This window comes from Gordionus sp. m RMFG-2023, chromosome 2, assembly GCF_954871325.1.
Source record: "Gordionus sp. m RMFG-2023 chromosome 2, tfGorSpeb1-WG-v2, whole genome shotgun sequence".
Taxonomy (NCBI): Eukaryota; Metazoa; Nematomorpha; class Gordioida; order Chordodea; family Parachordodidae; genus Gordionus; species Gordionus sp. m RMFG-2023.
The window spans coordinates 11,882,043-11,899,169 of record NC_088776.1 but is presented as its reverse complement, the minus strand read 5'-3'; the positions used below and the strand labels follow the sequence as shown (position 1 = coordinate 11,899,169).

General features: G+C 24.9%; 1 protein-coding gene across 3 annotated transcripts in view; it reads left to right on the top strand.

Moving 5' to 3' along the window:
• Nucleotides 1-17,093, top strand: part of LOC135923098 (transcription initiation factor TFIID subunit 12-like) — a 51,802-nt gene extending 34,709 nt beyond the window's left edge. The window contains exons 1-2 of one of the 3 annotated variants that reach the window (XM_065457669.1): nucleotides 1,597-1,799; nucleotides 16,490-17,093. In XM_065457669.1, coding sequence (XP_065313741.1) covers nucleotides 1,635-1,799; nucleotides 16,490-16,855 — 531 coding nt within the window. In that variant the 5' untranslated portion in view covers nucleotides 1,597-1,634 and the 3' untranslated portion in view covers nucleotides 16,856-17,093. Of the gene's footprint in view, nucleotides 1-1,596; nucleotides 1,800-11,770; nucleotides 11,843-16,489 lie in introns of those variants that run through there. The other 2 variants (XM_065457670.1, XM_065457671.1) reach the window with 2 other exon arrangements.
• The last annotated feature ends 34 nt before the right edge of the window (nucleotides 17,094-17,127 follow it).

Sequence of the window (17,127 nt, the reverse complement as noted above, 5' to 3'; positions counted from 1 at the left end):
TTTGACAAATTTTGGGAGAAATCGGTCGAAAAGATAATAGTTAAAAGGTGGTGGCTAGTCTTCAAACATGGCCATTTATGACACATTTCCCATATATATTATGTTAATGTTATTTTTCTTCTTTAATATTTAAAAACGCAAAATATTCGGCGTTTTTTTTTAGTAATTTAGTAATATTAATTTTTACAAATTGACCACTTTCTAAATTATATCTTCGGTTATGTCGTAAAAAACGATCCGAACTTTTAATTGGATTCCAAAGATCAAGATTTGTTTTTATATTTTTTTTTGCTTCGTAATCACCTTAAGATCCTTATTTTTATATGTCCAAAATATATAATAAAATTATTCAATTTTTATATATAAATTATAACTGTTATATTTGCTTCACTTGCATTTTGATTTTAAAAAACAAATTTTGTTAATTGTTTTAAAAATTTTCAATTAAATTGATCGATAAATATTTCCTATATTTCATATAAAGTTTAATATTTTCCTCATTTTCTGAATTTACACAAGTGAAGCTCTACAAATATAGAACGTCGATATATTTGGTATAATATGGGATACAAATCATATTACCTATATTTAAAGAGCAATAACTATTGTTCTAGTAATCGTCAGTTAAAGATTAAAATATTAGCGATAGTGTTGTTAAACGGCTCGATTTGAGCCGATTTTTATCACGGCCAATATTTTAAGAAAAATATTGCATAAACCTCTAGATTTTTCTAATAGATATTTAAATTAAAGGTCAGCATTGGGCGAGTTATCTCCCGCCTGCCTATGCCCTGTTATAAAAAATTATTTGAAATATTTTAACATCCTTACAATATATTTTTTTTATCTATTTAATTTAAAAAAATTCGAAAAAATTTAAAAATGACGATTATGACAATTGTCACTTTTCTAAGGTACATATTCACTGAAAATTTAATTTAACATGTTCAGACAACATATATTTTACCTATTTGCTTCAAAAAAAATCGAAAAAACTTAAAAATGAAGATTATGACAATTGTCACTTTTCTAAGGTACATATTCACTGAAAATTTATTTTAACATGTTTACAATATTTATTTTTACCTATTTGCTTCAAAAAATTTAAAAAAATTAAAGATGACGATTATGACAATTGTCACTTTTCTAAGGTACATATTCACTGAAAATTTAATTTAACATGTTCTTAACATATATTTTTACCTATTTGCTTCAAAAATTTCGAAAAAACTTTAAAATGACGATTATGACAATTGTCACTTTTCTAAGGTACATATTCACTAAAAATTTAATTTAACATGTTTACAATATATATTTTTACCTATTTGCTTCAAAAAATTCGAAAAAACTTAAAAATGATGATTATGACAAATTTTAACGCAAGCCGACCCAACAAGCCGACCAAATGGGTCGGCTCAACAGGCCCATTGGGTCGGGTTGGGTCGTGGTCGATTTTTCAACCCTAGCTCAGGGTTGAGCAGATTTCTACGACTTCGACTCGGGTTGTGGGTCATAAAAAACCAATTATTTAATGGGCACATGTTAAGGTTATATAAAATATCACACGTGATCATGCCAATCCATTTTATATTAAAAATTATTTCACTTTATTATCTCTGAACAAGTCTTCAAGTATGGATGTAAAAAATATTAATACACCTACTGCCACCTTACCCTTATATAATACTAATATTGCAAACATTCTTCAAAACCCTAATCTCTTACATATTCAGCAACAACATTTGCAATCCATAAACAATCCCAGTAATTTAAACCCATTGTCATCAGTTCAAATTCAAGTTTTTACCATATTTATATAATTAATATCATACAATATTAAACAACAAAAAATATTATTAGATTGATAGATTTTGGTGTTATATTGATTTAATAAGGATATTGAGTTTCATTTTTTTAGTTATTAATATTTATTATAATTGCTTATAAATATTCCAAAAAATACTACTTACATTTTTTAGTAATTATTCAATTGATATTTATAAGGTACTTACATAGGTGGTTCTAATAAAAAATTTATCTATGATTAAAATATCTCATTTTTTTGCAAAGTACAAGCCCTTAAGCAAAATATTTTTTATAAATTTAAAAAATCATAACTAATTTTTTTTACACTTCTTAATTTAATATGTAAAAGATTCATCAGTGATAAGGCCTGCAGAAATTAAATATCAAGGACAAGTCTAGATTTTTTTAAAGTAAATCTAGCCTGTTTTAATTAATTTTTTAATTGTATATTTTTTTTATTTTGGCATCATGTCCCCAGTCATTACAGTGTTAAGTATTATTTTGCCATTTTTGGTGTGAATTAAGAGTTAAATTTGTTTTGGTAATCAGAAGATCACAATATCCTATGTAGTTTCCTATAGCATTTGACATAGCTATTTTTTGACTAATTTATCATGTCCAAATAAAATATCAAATATGATATGCAAATTAGTTTGCAATGAGCATATTTGTAACCTGACACCTACTTCTAAAAGTAATAATCGCTAAAAATAATAAAAAATATAATACCACTAAAAAATAATAATTTATGAAAACAAATAGACTTAATACAAATATATATCTAAGGGTGAGAGTATAATATATTTATATATATCAGAGACCTGCAGGCCTGTCCTGGGTACCAGGGCTGGGGTATTTTGAATTTTTAAAATATACCAGGCCAGGCCTTAAAAATTTTTTTTTTAAAAACCTGTGCCATGCCTAAAAATTTTTTTTTAAATACCCTGATTGGACCTTATTTTTTTAAAAAATTTATATAACATGAATTATTATATTCTTCAATTAGATATGGTTATAATGATTATATATAGTTATGATTAATATAATGTTTGGTGAAAGTTAACACTAGCTAACACTCATAATATCTATTACATAATATAATTATACTTTTCCTGCCATGGAATAAATACGCAAATGATTAAATATTATTATATAATATATGTTATATTTTTTATTAATTAAAATATCATTTTATTTTTTTTATAAATACAATTAATGTATTTTCTCAAAATATTATTTACACAAATTTTTTATAGTATCAATTTTTAATATATCTGTTTAGAATAAAAAACAATAAAATAATATGCATGCTTATTAAATGATAATAATTGCCTAAAAATATGATAAAATACCAAATAGATGAATTTTTTGTATATACCAGGTAGAATATAATTTTAAAAAATTCAAAGCCGGGCCTAAGAATTTTTTTTTAAAATATCTGAACCGGGCTTAAAATTTTTAAACCAGGGCTGGGCTGTAAAAAATTTCTGAAAAAAAAATCCGGGCCAGGCTAGGCAGAAAATTTTTTAACCCGAGCCGGGCAGTATTAATGGTACCTCTGCAGATCTCTGATATATATAATTAATAATAATATATTAAGCATATGTTTTACAAATTTATAGTTATTTTAAATAGCATTAAAAAATTTCATGAATAGTTAAAATGCTTAATACAAATATATTATAATAAATTTTAGTATATAATTACAAATTATATTATTAACAAGGCGTTTTTAAAATTTAATAAATATTTAAAATGGTAATAAAAGATTTCATCAATAGTTATATTAAATACTTACAAATATATATTTTAAGAGTGATATTATAATAAATTTTATATATAATATTATTAAGTATGCATTTTATAAATTTATATTTATTTTAAAAAGCATTAAAAAATTTCATGAATACTTAAAATACTTAATACAAATGTATATCTTAAGGGTAAAATTATAATATATATAATTACAAATCATATTATTCAAGGCGTTTTAAAAATTTAATAAGTATTTTAAATCGGTGGCGTCACAGGAGTTCAAGCCCCCTGAAGCAAAAAATTTTTTTAATGCCTTTTTAATATCCCCTTGAACTAAAAATAAATTTTTTGATAGCCCCCTGAATGATTTCTTTTATAATTCTATTAAGTAATATATAGATTTAATTTTATTATTTAGAAATTTATAAGACTATCTTAATTTTTATTAAATGAATACTATTGTTATTATTAAAGAATTATACATATAAATTATATTTTCACTATGTCAGCTTCAAATTCTGTGTTAAAAATATAATATCACTATCACTCACTAAATATTAATTTCGCTTTAAAAGTTGAAGCGTAATTGACTTTTATTATTTAAATTATTATAACCCTAATTAAATAAATATAATCATTTATTATTTGAAAATTAACAAATTCAATATTATAATTAGCTAAGTTCAAAATCACTTTTAATTTAATTCTTATTATTCAATCTTAAATGGATCTAATAATATATATCTTTTTTTATATATTTTTAGGAAAGCTATTTTTTTCTTATTTGAAAAACAGTTTTGAAAATTTTTTAATACGAGTGTATTTTTGATATTATTACAAACTACTATTATTTTAAGATATAATATACCAACTAGAGGTGGTGCGATAATAATATATCAAATCTTAATTGCCTTCATCATATCACTCTGGTTCTTATTTTATAGTTAAAAAATGTTTCATTTCTAATATGGTTGCCATGTAAATAACTTAAGGTTTCAATATATTTGCATAATTTCTTCTAAAGGTTTTAAGTGTTTTTGTTTAATCAATTTATCTAACATAATAAGTTTTGATATGAGTTAACATTTTGAGTGTCATGAATATGAAATTCAGAATAATTGTTCAGAGTTAGCAAATTTTAAAAAAAGTATAATATATTAATATAAAACCCGGCTGAAGGACGGGTAAAAGCGGGCCGAAGGCCAGAAAATTAGGGGGTATGGGAACGAAGCACCCATAGAATTTTTTTAGTTGAGCCCCCTGGTAAAGGCTAGATACACCCCTGTTTAAATGGCAATAAAAGATTTCATCAATAGTTATATTAAATACTTACAAATATATATTTTAAGAGTGATATTATAATAAATCTTAATTTATAATTATAATATATTAATTATGCTTTTTATAAATTTATAATTATTTTAAAAAGCATTAAAAAATTTCATGAATAGTTAATACTTTTGGAAAATTCTAGGATAAGCTCATAATTAAGGAACATAATTATTTCTGACATAAATTATAATTTCTACTTGTTTAGAATTAATTATTACCACGTTTTTGTATTAATGTATATATATGTAACTTATTATATTTTATATAAACTAATAAAAATATATTTCCTATATGTTCCAGTCTTATTTTTTGGTATAATCTCATAACCAATTTCTTATAATATATCACTTTCTTTAATTAATTTTATATTAAATTTTTTTATTAAAAATATAATGCAAATATTTTAAATTTAACTATAGATATAAAAATAATTTACATATAACAGTATGTATAAATTTTATATTACAAAGATTTAATCATACCAGAAACTTTGTCAATAAAAAAAATTTAGAAGTAATATCATATAATTCTGTTAGATTTATAAAAAATTTTATTAATTATAACATATTTTTTATTTTTTTCGGTCACAATTTCGCCATTATTTATTTGTAGAAGCTTGAGTTGCGTTAGGGGTTGGTTATCTTTCAAAATCCGAATACACGAATATATGTCCGGATAGACATTTTTGGTCATTCACTTAAGGGAATTGTGATATCCTCGAGATGATTGTAGCTACGTGGTCCTTGGATCTTATACCTAAACAAAATATATTAAATGTTAAAAATATTATGATAAATTAATATATAAACTGTGTGGAATAAATAAAAACATATTTACCTTGTCCAAATTTGATGAGTAAACATTGCATCAGAATTTATCCAGGTTGAATCCATATTATATTAAGAAGCTTAATATTAACGGGTCATTACTCGCCAGATCTATGCAAGAATCACGTACTACTTCAATGTCTTCTCTTTCCCATAGAGGAAGTATTCTCATCCTTCGAACAGTGGTGTATACGTCTAAATGCTGGACTTTACGCCAAACAGCTTGTGTAAAGTGAAGCAGCCTAGGAATAAATTATACTATGACTATATACAATTTAAACTTTACCCTTTACTAAAATATTTGGAAATACAAATTGTAGGATATTGCTACTGCTTCATAATCAGTTTATGTCATGTCTGGCAAAAAGTGGATACCATTTAATGTGCAATATTCAACTATAATTTGAAAAAGCTCAATATATGACTCCTTCCTTTTATCTGGAAGAAGTGCATATATAATGGGGATCATAGTAATGATTATACAAAATATGGATTGTATATTGGCTAAAAAAACGCCCATATAAATAAATTTGGAATATGATGATAAATTGATTAATGAAGCACAAACAAATACTATGAGTTTATTATTCTTCTTTTTTATTAAAAAATTATGACCACTGACTGTTTTGAGATCAGTAGTCAATAGAATAGCATCATTGCTATTGGGAATATTCGGCTTAGTTTGTTTTAAAACACCTTTAATTGTGTTTTTGACCGAAATGAAAGGTGGGAGGGCTCCAGGATAATTATATATATCCCGATCTTCAAGACATTGTTGGTTTAATGCCTTTAGATATATATTCAACCTTGTAAGGATTTTGCTGTACAGTTATTTTTACAGCTTGTAAAGTTTTTAATTTGCAGAAAAGATTAGTATGATTTGATGCTCATGGATTTTGGATACTGTGTATCCATGAATATATTTTTCGGTGACTTTACAATCAGCTCTTAGACAGCGATAGTAGGTTGTATGGCCATATGTACCATTATATTGGTAAAGAAAATTTTCAAAAAATAGCAATGGTTTGCCCTTTTGTCTATCTACAAAAGTAGGCTCCTCTAAAATATAAGTATAGATGTATATATAGTAATATACCAAAAATATGTATATTTTCTTTATAATCTATTATAGATTCTGCAACTTCATAATTATACATATTTTCTAAATAATTTTCACCTATAAATAAATGTGATATAGAAATTTTCATTAAAAAGAATCATGTAATACTTTCCATATCTGAATTTAGTGGAGATGTATAGAAATCATTTGATATGTTGGGAGCATCTAAATTTCATATAATTTGTTATAAAAATGTTACTTTGAAAATCAGGGAAATATGAGGAAATATATGAGCAAAGAGGGAATGTGTAAGCTGATTGACTTTAAGTATTTTTAAAATTTGTTTTATATAATGGTTATATAACATGTTGTACCTAAAATGACAATATTTATTTAAGATTATTGATAATATATAACCTTGATTTGGAAGGGTTATAGATTGTCCCTGAAAGCTTCCAATCATCTATATAATTTTGAGTTGTTTTATAAATTGTGGAATAAAATATTTATACCTAAAATAACAATATTTATTTAAGATTATTAATAATATATAACCTTAATTTGGAATGATTGAAGATTGTCCCTCAGAATGATAAGCTTCTTGAGAATCGTCTATTTAATTTTGAATTGTTTTATAAATTATGGGATAAAATATTTATCTTGTAAATTTAAACTTAGTTGTTTTAGGATAATATTAGATGATAAAGGCAAAGCATCTAAAAATATAATTATATATAATTGTAATTAAATTTAAACACTTTGATGAATTGGTTTACAGGTCTCTGCATGATTTTTAGTTATACTTAAATAACAATTGGAAAGCTTTGCTCTTCCACCACATCTTTTACGGCAATGGTAATATATAGCACTTTTACTAGATTTGTGCAGCAAATATTGATAACCTAGATATTCAATGTAATCTTTATTTTTTATAGTTTTCTAAAAAAACTATATTTTTTAAATGTAAATTAAATTTTACATACTTTAATTTCTAATTTCCTAAGCTTAATCTAAATCGCTAAAAAATAGAAAGGCTCCCAATTTGTTACCAATGAATATACTAAAGATGGCTGCCAATGTTTAAATGTAGATTACGATCATTTTTATTCTAAACTATGAAGATTCAAACTATCTCAGAAAACATAGGCAAATTACTTAAGCTTAGTATTTTATATGTAAATAAATTAATTTCCAAGAATTTAAATAATATTTTCCAAGACTTTCTTTATTCAAAATATATTTCAATTTTCACAATCAAAATCTCATAATGATATCTCATAATAATATAATTTTTGTTTTCACAATATATTTCAAAAAATCAATTCCATATTCTTCATTTTATAAAATCCCCTACTGAATCAAATTATTAACATCAAATTAAAATAATTTTCATCTCATAAAAGTTTTTCTTTTCATTTCCATAAAACATGAACATTAAAATTTATCTCGTATAACATATTTATCAAAAGTCAAATGTAAAAAAGTAAACAAAAAAATACCAAGTGTTTGAATATCAATTCTCGATAAAATAACTAATAAATAAAATATATTCTTTTTGATTGACATTTTATAATATATATGTACAAATATATATCATAATAATACAAAACTACAACACGCCCACCCTTCAAAAAACCAGATACCATATAATTATCGTTCTTTAAGGACATTGATTATTTCCTCGTCATTTATCGAATCTTATCTTTGAACATCATCGACTTTTAACTCTTAATTGTCTTCTTTCGACATGCAGATTATAATAATTAATATATTTTGTTTGTTTTATAATACATATAAATTTGGATTCAACAATCCTTTATAATTATTTTCTTTTTCTTAATGTTCAATTATAAAACAAATAATTGACTACAAACAAAATAAAAGAATACAAATAGGGATAAAAAATAATTTATAATTATCACTATTAAAATTACATATATATTTTCGTTATATCATTAAGAAAATAATATGAACCACTAAAAAAAACATACTAAGACTTTTCATATAGCAAAAATACAAAATTACAATATATATATATAATATGCCACTACAATTATATTTTTTTATGTTACAAAAAAAAATATGAAGATATGCCGATAGATAAAAAAAATATTTTAATTTATAATTATAACTATAGATAAAAAAAAATATTTTAATTTATAATTATAACTATTAAAACTATAAACGATATCATCACATCACATTCCATCCTTTTTTAGAACTTTTTTATTTTACATAATTCTTCACTAGGTCAAAGTTTAAAATCTTTTATTGTCCACCGACTTTTATTTAAGAGTTTTTTTTTTACCACATAATATTTAAAAAAATTTTAATTTTACATTGTTTCACAACAATGTCTCTTTAAATTAAAAAAAAATACATTTTTTTTATAAATTAATCTACACAAAAGTTTGTATTTCATTGAACTTTCCAATACCATACCACATGGTATTATTCACATGAATTTATTAAAGTCAATGTTTTTATTTTATTGATAACAATTTAATTCTTAAATTAAAATATTCTTCTCTATTGCTTAAGATAAATAATACTTTTCTTCCCAGATGTTATTTTTATTAAAACTTTTATTACAATATATTATCACTTTTAATTCGAAAACACTAACACTGATTAATTTCTTTTTCAATACAATTAATATTCATATTTAAATTCATCTCAGAATTTAAAAGTCTCTGAATCTCATTTATGTTTTTATTAAAAATCTCTCCTGGATATTTCTTACTTGTTTGATTACAATAAATTTTTATTCAGATTATTGTTTAATTGAAAATTTTTTTACTTCATCAAAATGACAATAAAAATTTCTTACATTAAAACGATTATCAATTTTATTATATATATCCACAAAATTTTTAATAAAACTATATATATCAAAATATTTATTATTCTCTAAATATGATCTTTCTATTTTTATATGATTCTCTTTCAAATCATATAGTCACTGTAACCCACTCACACTTTGAATACAATGTAAGGCAATGTGTCCCATTTCTTCACATTTGAAACACATTCTATCATGGTCTGTATTGTAGGTTTTAATTTCATTCACATTTATACTCTGAGGATTTTGTATACTTCGAACCACTGGATTTATCACTACCGATGTTCGTTGCGGAAATCCACTTTTGAAATTGGCTTCTTTCACCATACAATTTCTTTTTATATGTCCTACAAAACCACATCGATGACACACTATGTCATTTTTTTCACTTGGTTTTGCAGTCAAATTCTCATTAGTTTTTCGGTCTCTTGAATAACAATTTTTACCAATATGTCCTCTTCTTCCACAAAGTTCACAACTTTCAATTATATTATTATTATTTTTAATTTTTAAATTGGAAACATCTCTGGACAAATTTTTCATATTTTCTTTCATTTCTCTAATTTCACGTAAAATTATAGATTCCTCGGTACTTTGTCTCAAAGTATTATCTGTTTTATTATTTTTCAAAATTTCTTCTTGTTTTTTACTTAAAACCTCAGAAATTTTCTCTTTAAATTCAATCACAATTGAATTTAATTTTTTATTTATATCCTCCGATATGTCAATATTTTGAGGAACATTAAATACTTCACCAGTATCTAAATATTTCTCATATTTATCTTCAACATTTTTTTTACTATTTAAATTTTTTAATTCTAACAAAATTAAATGTAAACTATTTTTGATATCCTCAGAAATATCTAGAGATTTATTACTATTTAGATCACCTAATTTAATTATTTTATTATTCACTGATCTTCTCTGAATTTTATTAATTAATTGTCTGAAACCAATTAATAATATATACAATATAAAAAAAATGAAAGCTGTAACCACACTATTGGTCACATCCAATTCATTAAATTTCTTATCAAAAATTTTATTAAAATTATTCTTAATATTTGACATTTTATTAATACTATGCTTATTATAATTATCATTAAAATAAAAAGCCATTTTTTCATTAATTATCCAAAATTTAAAATTTTATCTTATATATTACTAATTTTAATCCAAAAATCCTACTATTGCGTTGTGTAATTTATAATACCAAAAAAAAAATTTCTTACCTTTATTTATCCGGAATCCACTATTATTTTGAGGAACCCGGTCCTAGAAAATTTTTTCTTGATTAATAACTTCTGAAATTTTCCTAACAAAATCACCCTAATAAGAGTTAACGAACCCTGGTACCACTGCACCAATATTTTATATGTAAATATATTAATTTCCAAGAATTTAAATAATATTTTCCAAGACTTTCTTTATTCAAAATATATTTCAATTTTCACAATCAAAATCTCATAATAATATAATTTGTTTCACAATATATTTCAAAAAATCAAGTCCATATTCTTCATTTTATAAAATCCCCGACTGAATCAAATTATTAACATCAAATTAAAATAATTTTCATCTCATAAAAGTTTTTCTTTTCATTTCCATAAAACTTGAACATTAAAATTTATCTCGTATAATATATTTATCAAAAGTAAAAAAGTAAACAAAAAAATACCAAGTGTTTGAATATCAATTCTCGATAAAATAACTAATAAATAAAATATATTCTTTTTGATTGACATTTTATAATATATATGTACAAATATATATCATAATACAACAAAACTACAACACTTAGGAAATTAGAAATTAAAGTATGTAAAATTTAATTTACATTTAAAAAATATATTTTTTTTAGAAAACTATAAAAAATAAAGATTACATTGAATATCTGTGTTAATTTGCAGCACAAATTTAAAAGTGCTATATATTACTATTACCGTAAAAGATGTGGTGGATCATTAATTGTGATTTTATTATAACTAAAAATCTTGCAGGGACCTGTAAACGAATACAGAGTATTTATATTTAATTACAATTATATATTATTATATTTTTAGATGTTTTACCTTTGTCAACTAATAATATCCTAAAAAAACTAAGCTCAAATTTACAAGGTATAAATATTTTATCCCATTATTTATAAAACAACTTAAAATTATGATGATTGCCAAGCTTGTCATTCTAAGGGACAATCTACAACCCTTCCAAATCAAGGTTATATATTATTAATAATCTTAAATAAATATTGTCATTTAAGGTATAAATATTTTATTCCATAATTTATAAAACAACTCAAAATTATATAGATGATTGTCAAGAAGCTTGTCATTCTCAGGGACAATCTATAACCCTTCCAAATCAAGGAATTTCACTTGTTCACCAATTGATTTTTTATAAAAAGGCAATATTATCAAATAATTTTTTCTAAAATATAAGTCTTCTGTCCGAAAATTATTTCAAATTTATATCCATTCTCCCCATTGTTTTGTATTTTTTCCAACGCATTGAATGTATAGGCAGGTTAAAAGTCCACCCATTACAAATACAAGTTTTGCCCCAATGTTGGCGCCCTCTCTGAAAAAATATATTGATAATACTTTTGTAAAATTCCCAAAATCTGAGGAATTTAATATTAAATTTAATTCTAATATAAAATAATGATTATCCCAGTGTTTTCACTAAACTTTAATTATTAGGGCTGTCTTATTTGATAAATGAGGGTCATTTTACCTAACATTATTATTAATGATTTATATTTGTATTTCCTTCACAATATAATTAATATATCCAAAGCGGAATGCTAAGGATACATAATTTCTCATATATAAACTGCTATGGCTGTGTTGTAAATCTGTAAGTTCATAAACAATAAATGAGAGATTTGATTTTGTAATAGTTGCTTAAATTTTTTTAAGCTTTTTCATCATTAAATGACATCTCTTTTATAAACATACATTACAAAGATAAACTAATAATTATGTCATTTAAAAAAATTCCTAACAGCCTTATTTTTGGAAAGGGTATGTTTGAGTGATAAAGCACATTCGCTCTCTAAACGTTGTACATAGCAAGCTACACTATGTATTTCTCATTTCCATCTAATTGTATTTTTTAAAAAAATTCAAGGGAAAAATATGAGAAAACCTTTACACGTTTGTGGGCAAGCCATACGTACTTGTATGAACAATAGTAAACGTCTGTGGGCTTATTAAGAGGAATGAACCAAAATAAATAGCCCAAACTCAACCTACTGCCATTTTTATATTGTAATTGGACAGGGGAATGCTGACTTAAAATTAATGTTTAATACACTGAGTTAAAAATATGATCATTATAAAAGAAATGACCCTGTAATCTTGTTGAAGGTATTAAAGTAGCTGGAGAGGAGGATGAGTAGAGTAATGAATGAGGGGGATATTATTTTAGATAAATTGATTTAATCTTAAAAAGCTATTTTATAGATTTTTTATTATTATCTAATTTTATGAATTGTTTCCAATTCATGGTGACATCTTTCAATACTCGGTAAAACCAAAGTGTCTTGTTATAGTACGACTTCCCTTAAAGGTAAAGAGTAATATTAATGCGTCATGAACTAAATTGCAGTTGGGGTTTCTCAGTATATGAGCTAGGAATCGAATGAATTTTTTGTTTAATGTAATGTGGATTAGAGTATATTTTGATAGTTTCCATAATTTATCATTCGATATTAGTCTAGGGTAGAAAACACCGTTTATAATTCTTAAGCACTTATTGATAAACGTTTGAATTTTTCTGTTGTTGGCTTTGCTAATTTCCTAAGTTTCACAACCTTAGAACAATTTAGGGATGACAGTGGAATTAAAGATTCGTAGTCTTGTGTAGAGTTGTTAATTTGCTTGGTCGTAAAATTTACGACCCAATTTTGTGCTCATGCCTGCTCTGACACGAACCCTGAGCACAGACCCAGGGTTCAGACCCGGGGACCCGGCACAAAAACCCATTTATTTTTAACTTTTTTTTTGAACTTAGTAGAAAAGTATACATAAGATTTATTCATTAAAAGATCTAGCGTTCCCTCTCGGTCTCGATAGGCTAATAGGGCTAGGTGTGTTAATTATATACTGTAGTCTACTAGTAATCATAATTATTATTCTAGATGGGTGGGTCCAAGAGGTTATGAATATTTTTAACAACATGATGATATTGATATTATGGGCGTCAAATAAAAGGTGTTTTAATTAAATTTTGACTTTAATACTTATTATTAATATTCTAATTAGGCGGGTCTACTAGGTCTTATGAGGTCAGAAATATTTTTAACAATGGAAAATATTGATATGGGCGTCAAATAAAAGAGAATTTAATTATATCTTGATTGTAATCTAAATTATTATTCAAAGTGGGCGGGTCTAGGAGGGCACAGGAATATTTTTAACAATACACTATTTATCCGCAATTTGAAAATTTTGACCTGGAAACCATGTTCACATTATTTAATAAATATATATTTTATTACATCATATTTGATATTCCCGGCACAAAAACCCATTTATTTTTTTCCCCATTATATATGAGATTTATTCATTTGGAGATCAGGCGTTCCCTCTCTACTCTGTACTGTAGGTTAATGTATAGGGCTTAGAAGGGGCAGGAATATTTTTATCCAAATTAATAATAATATAGGTAGTCCTGAAGAGTTAGGAATATTATTATCAAAGCAAAATATTGACTAACAAAACTGATTATGACTTACGATAAACTCTATTGTGTTTATGAATATATTTTAACATTTTATTTTTAGTAAATTTACCAACCAAGGGCATCCTACTATAATAGTAGGATTTTTGATTCCTTTTAAAAAGACCTGTTGTTGTAAATATAACTAGAATATAATTTAAATAATTATAAACAATTAATTCTTTAAAATAATTATTGTTTAAAAAATAAGAATATATTTTTAATATTTCTACTATTAATAACTTTCTTTCACATCCGTTTTTTTTGATTTATAAATATTTATCCTTATTAAAAAATAAAAACTTTCTTTATTTTTTAGTTAAAAATAGATTTACTTTTTGATATTTTTTAAAAATCACTAAATAATAATATATTTATAATATTTTTACTATAAATAACTTTATTTTACATCCATTTTTTTTATTTATAAATATTTATCCTTATTAAAAAATAAAAACTATATTTTCATTCCCCCTTCCATCTGTTTTTTTCCAAAAAATTATTATGGAAATAAATCATTTGATAATAAGTTATTTTAGTTTTATATTTTTGCTTATTTCATGAGTGCAAAATCGTCACAATCCTATTTTTTTTAAAAATATTATTCAATTAATATAATTATAAAAAAATGTTTCGAAATAAATTAGTCATTATTAGCAATTATCGCTATAATATCTTCGCGATAGTTGTTTCGCGATATTGTATTCGCGGTAATGTATTCGCTTTAAAGGTTTCGCTATACTGTATTCGCGGAATAGTATTTGCTATTATGGATTCGCGATAAATGTTTCGTCATAAAATCCATTCGCGATAAACGACATTCGCGTAAAAGTGTTTTGCGATAAAAGTTTCGCTGAAATGTATTTACTGGTTATAACATATTATTTAAGAATTATATTATAAATATGAAATACTTGCAAAAGACCAATCTTATATATTTCTTCAACTTTTAGGTATATAAAAATTAATTATACACTAATTTAATTAGTATTATTAACATATACACATTTTGACAAATTTTGAGAGAAATCGGTCCAATAGATAAAAAGTTAAAGGGTGGTGGCCAGTCTTCAAGCATGGCCATTTATGACACATTTCCTCTAATGGTAGAACAAAATTTTGACATGATTTGTGTTCTCCCTATGTATGCAGAGCCTAAATAATGATTTCACAAATTAATATATATAATATAGATTTACTTTTTATAAAATAATAATATTCTTTAAATAAAAAAAAAATAATGGATTTTTGTGCCGGGTCTGTGCTCGGGGTTCGTGCTCAGAGCTGGTTTAGTCGATATTTTCGACCCAAACCCTGGGTCTGGGCTCTATACAACCAACCAATTAACAACACTAGTCTTGTGAAGGCCGGTATCTCCCTTGTCTTCCAAAGCTTGAAGCAGTTATAGAAGGTTATCCTATCATTTTATATCCTTAATTTGAGCTCTTCCTTACAGCCCCTCTATTGTTTAGGGTAATCTCTACATATTTAATTTTGGTGACTACCTTAATCACTTCAGACCCAATACCAATATTCTCTGTGGGAGGTGTGTTTCGCTAAAAGAATCATGGTCTTGTTAAAATTTATTTCCAGCCCAACTTTCAAACTTGCAGATTTTAGTAAGTGGATAAGGTTATAGGTTTCTTCCAGATCTTTATTAATAATTACTACGTCATCAGAATAGTATATAATTCTGTTCTCTAAATGGTGCATATGTTGAAAATGAATTAAGTTCCAATAGATTAGATCTGCAAAAGTAGGCCTAGCCCGAACCCGGTACTCGAACATCATATAAAAAACATATAGCGTTTAACAATAGTCCTTGGACTATTGTGCGTACAAATACGTATATCTTGCCCACAAACGTGCAAAGGGCTTCTCATATTTTTCCCCTGAATTCTTTTTAAAAATTCAATTAGATGAAAATAAGATATACCTAGTGTAGCTCTGTTGTACCTACAACGTTTAGAGGGCGAATGCGCTTTCTCACTTAGTTAATTACTTTAATATTTTGGGCATTATGTACCACCTCTCACCCATAAAAAGCACTACTATTTTGGTGCAACTTAACTTGTAATCTATAAGTTTATTAATTTTACTGAAACTTATTTATTCATATTCCTTTTACTTTATTTGTCAAAGATTCTTTCCAAGCAAAAGCTTCAAGATCTCATTAAACTAGTGGACCCCAATGAGCAATTAGATGACGAGGTTGAAGACATGTTAAAACAACTATCTGACGAATTTATAGAAGATATTATCTCGAATTCTTGCATATTAGCTAAACATAGAAAATCGACCATTCTCGAAGTCAGGGATGTTCAGTTATACCTCGAAAAAAATTGGAATATTTCGATACCTGGTTTTGCAGCATCTCTTAATAATTCGGCGGATGACTTCTCTCGTCAACAACAATTTGCTCAACAACAGACTAAACGTATTAAAATGAGTATGGAGGCCCACAAACAACGTATGGCTATCATCAAAAGGGCTCTTAAAAAATCTTGAATTTTTACATGTATATTATAATTTCTTATACCATTGTATTTAAAAAATATATATTTCGCGAGTTAGAATTTTATTCTTTTTTTTATACAAGACGGAGGACCAATATTGTAAAGTATTAATTTAATATATAATTATAATATTAAATTTATTATTTTACAATCATTTTTCATGTTTCTGCCTCTGATATATAAATAATAACAGCTAAGAGACTGACCTAAATTGGTTACACTTGCCTTAATTTGTATTACTCTATTTAGTAAAAGAGGTCACAA